The 4,029-nt window shown below is 30.3% G+C and overlaps 1 protein-coding gene across 1 annotated transcript; it reads right to left on the bottom strand.

Moving 5' to 3' along the window:
* Positions 1 to 2,456: 2,456 nt before the first annotated feature.
* LOC145609232 (MLP-like protein 31) lies at positions 2,457 to 3,457 on the bottom strand. Its single transcript, XM_081664770.1, has 2 exons — positions 3,241 to 3,457; positions 2,457 to 2,775 (listed from the first exon to the last, which is right to left on the bottom strand). The coding sequence occupies exons 1-2, from the start codon at positions 3,425 to 3,427 to the stop codon at positions 2,501 to 2,503; spliced, it is 462 nt and encodes a 153-aa protein (XP_081520896.1). The 5' UTR covers positions 3,428 to 3,457; the 3' UTR covers positions 2,457 to 2,500.
* Positions 3,458 to 4,029: the final 572 nt, after the last annotated feature.

Genomic DNA, 4,029 nt, shown 5'->3' with positions numbered 1-4,029 from the left:
AAATTAAATTTCTTTAGTTGTATGTGTATTCATAACAATTATGACAAATTGACAATTATCACATATTTAATTAAGATAAATCTTGCGATATCTTAATCAATAATTTTCGTTACGAATGAAAAAGTTGCTAGTTGCATACGAAATCTTTATTTTATTTTATTATTTTTTTTAACGAAATCTTTATTGTAATACCTCCTTATTAGGTTTGGAAATTATTTTTTTTCTATTGTATATTCCTAGGTTTATTTGTAAAGATACCACCAACCAATGTATAGTTGTAAACTTGTAATATATTAATCAATGAGAATACTCAAGATTTTTAAACATCCATCATTATCCAACTTAGGGCCTGTTCACATTTATTGAACTGAACTGAACTGAAATGATTAGAGCTGAACTGAATTAAACTGAACTAAACTAAGCTGAAATGAATATTTTATGAGAGAAGGAAATTAGGAGCTGAACTGAACTAAACTGAACTAAACTGATTAGAACTGAATTGAACTAAACTGAATAGATTGGAGCTGAACTAAACTGAACTGAAATTAAGTAAATATGAACAGACCATTAATTAACTGTTTTGTAATTTATTTTGGTTTAAAATAAAGTGTTCAAGTACCCTAATCAGATCATGTCGGAATTCGTCAAAGATTTTGGAAAAAAAAGTAATAGTAACATGGCATACCATAAAATTGTACAGTTACATGATATTACGCATGATTCTAAATCTTAATTAGTGGATCGTTAAACAGCCATATTCTGCAAACCATATGTATAGGCGATGTCATTAATTGCAACACATCTGATTTCATGCATGCATTGTAGTATTGTACTTGTAATTAATATGTTAGCCCCTATCAGCTGATCAGACCCACCTTGTTCATCATGATTTAATTAGGTGACAAGCCTCGGTTTTTTTAGCCGCGTAATCTGTCCCTAAATTAAAACCTTTTTCTCTTTATTATGTGAGTAATAAATATTCAAAAGAGGCTTTGTATTAAGGGATGGAGGGAGTAATGCTTAATAAGACATTGCTACATCTACCCACTAACGTTTTTAGGGTAATTCTTTACTTTATTGTATATAAACTTTTGAAGTTCTTATTTATTTATTTATTTATTTTTTTTTTGTTTCTGAAACTTGAAAACTTACAAAATTGATACATGTATTTTATTTTACTTATGTTATACGGAGTAAAATAAATTTTATCTTAACGGAGCATTTGGATTGTGGGAATGGGAGTTTGGGGACTAAAAGGTGGGAATGGGATTGGGGATTAATTGATGGAATACATGAAAATGCCAATATCTTGTTTGGATAGTGGGTGGGAATATATAGGAAATAAATAACCATTTTACAAAAATACCCTTATTAAGATTATTATTTCATTCTTTTCATTAATGGAAAAAATGTCATTTTTCCCCTATTCCCATTCTCATCCATTTATTACCTACCCTCCTTAGGTAATAAAATGGTGGGAATTCACCCATAAATAATCCCATTTCCAAAGCCCTTTTTATTCCCATTCCCACCAAACAAACAAGACTTATTTTTTCAATTGGGATTAAAATTCCCAATTCCACTTGCCAAACACCCCCTAAGGGTCTTATTAAAGTCATAAGATCAGATTCCATTTTCTTCCAAAGAAATCTCTCAAAAACATTAATAAAAAAATACTTTATAAATAATTAAGATTTCTTGTAACTTTCATTATAAAAAAAAAAAAAAAAAAAAAAAAAAAAAAAATCTCAACCAACAATATGACAAATTGTGAAAGTAGACTCCTTTTAAAATTTTCAAATTTAATATGATAAAGAATATGGGACTATGAAAGTTCGAAGTAAAAATGAGTATAATTTAAAAAAAAAAGAAAGACTAAAATTAATTATACTCCGAATTATCCTATTTTGCGTGTATTCTCTATATCAAAAATAACTTTAAGGAATAAAGTAATTATAATAAAATATAACTATATATAACCTCAGTCGATATGTAGGTCATGAAATCCTGAATTAAACCTACTTTAAAAATATTTATTTACCACTTGTATTGATCAGCCTTTAGAGTTGCATATATTATAAGCGTGTAACCTTTTACTTTACCATCTCCGTATAGGCCAATGCACAATGTTGTTATTCTATATTTCTAAGTTACATCTATCAGTTCGTTTCAATTCTTTGAAACATAAGTCCTTTATCAATTCATAAATCATATAAATCGATCGGAGTATATAAATTCATAGTGCATTCATAAAGTGCAAGTACTTTATAGAGATACACACAATCAATTAAAACAACAGCAAATAGACAGTCTTTGATGACCATATATATGTAGCAAACAACACACCATACTGTACATACGTACATTAATTATTTCACAATTTGTAAACACATTATTGCATACAACAGACGATAATAACACACCCGGCTATACGTCGTTATATGCTAGATGCTCCTTAGTCCATCGATCGATCAATACTTTTCGACGTAGAGCTAATCGATTACTTGTCGTCTTTAAGGTGATGAGCCTCGATATCTTTAGAAACTGCAATGCAAAAATCGATTAACTTGGTAGGATAGTGCCCTTTATCATCTATTGTCTCAAACTCGGCAGTCCATTTCACTCCGGTTATGTCACCCATTGGAATCACTTGGACCGTGAGAGTGAAGGTCTTAAACTCGTCTAGGAGATCTCCTTCGATGATTTTGAATCTCACTAGCTTATTCTCTTCGTCGATGACTTCCACAAGCTCCTTTGCGACACATTTTTTACCATCTGCAATTCATGTAACCACCACCATTATTGAGATTAATTAATGTGAATGCGAATTAAATTTTAAAATAAAGTGAAGTAGGTTTGATTTTCTCAGCTAGGCAAGGCAATCAACGTTAAATTAATTATACTAAGCCTATTTAACTTGCTTATAATTAAATCGTAATAAGATGGGAGGGTAGGCAAGACGCATATAAATTACTTAATTACACCTACCCCTAATCAAGGACTTGAAGCAATTTGAATAAGAGGAAGGATTTTTAGTACTTCCTCCATTCTTTTTGAGCAGGCATATGTTTATCATGTTTGTCAACGCACAAGCTTAATGATGAATATCTATAATTATACAATTTTAACTAAATTTCGAATAATTGTGCTCTATTTATTGTAAATATAAATCACAAAAACTAGTCAAAAAATTATATGTATACGAACATCATAATTGTAATAATGGATTTTGAAAATTACCGAGGGTATAGTCCCAGTTAATGATAGAGCCAGGCTTGCCAAATTCACCGTCATGCACATCACAAGCATGAATATTTGAGGGAGACATGTCTGAGACATGGTGAGGCCTTGTGCTGAAAATTTCATGAAAAATATCACCATGACAATTTATATCAACTTCCACTTCCAATTTCCCTTTGATGCCCATTTTTGAGAGAGTAGAGTAGAGCAAACAAAAACTAGAGATTTGTTGACCAATTATATGTGTCATATGCTCCCTTTTATAACCGCATCAACAATTACCTAGTATATTTTATTCTGAAAGGCCAAATATTTATATATATTAATTATATGTTTATGTTTTTATTCTATGATATGGCTGATTATTGGCAACAACTAATATCTTCTTTTGTCGACCACATTAATTATGTTATATATTTAGGATCAAACTAAAATGATTTCTTATTATATTTTGATGAAGAGAATATGTGACAGATATATAGGTCGGGTGGTTAGAGCTATCTTGGCCTCCCTATTTCAGGGATTCTGAGATCGATTTAATTAATCTTATCGGAAAGCACTTGACATTAAACCGCTTTTTCGTGTCTGGCTCGTGTCGTGTTATATGAAAAAATATTAGTCTCCTTCAATTATTTATCAAAAATTTCCATAATTTATTATGTTTTATTTTTCTTAAGTGGGTTAAAATCGTGTTAATTTCGTGTTGGGCATCTTAACACTAATCATCGGACCTATTAAAGAAAATGTGTCGTATCATGTTGAGTTGTTGACTAAACGAGTCGAAAACAC

The sequence above is a fragment of the Chenopodium album genome, chromosome 23 (assembly GCF_948465745.1).
Source record: "Chenopodium album chromosome 23, dcCheAlbu1.1, whole genome shotgun sequence".
Lineage (NCBI taxonomy): Eukaryota > Viridiplantae > Streptophyta > Magnoliopsida > Caryophyllales > Amaranthaceae > Chenopodium > Chenopodium album.
This window is presented reverse-complemented; position numbering and strand designations above follow the sequence as displayed.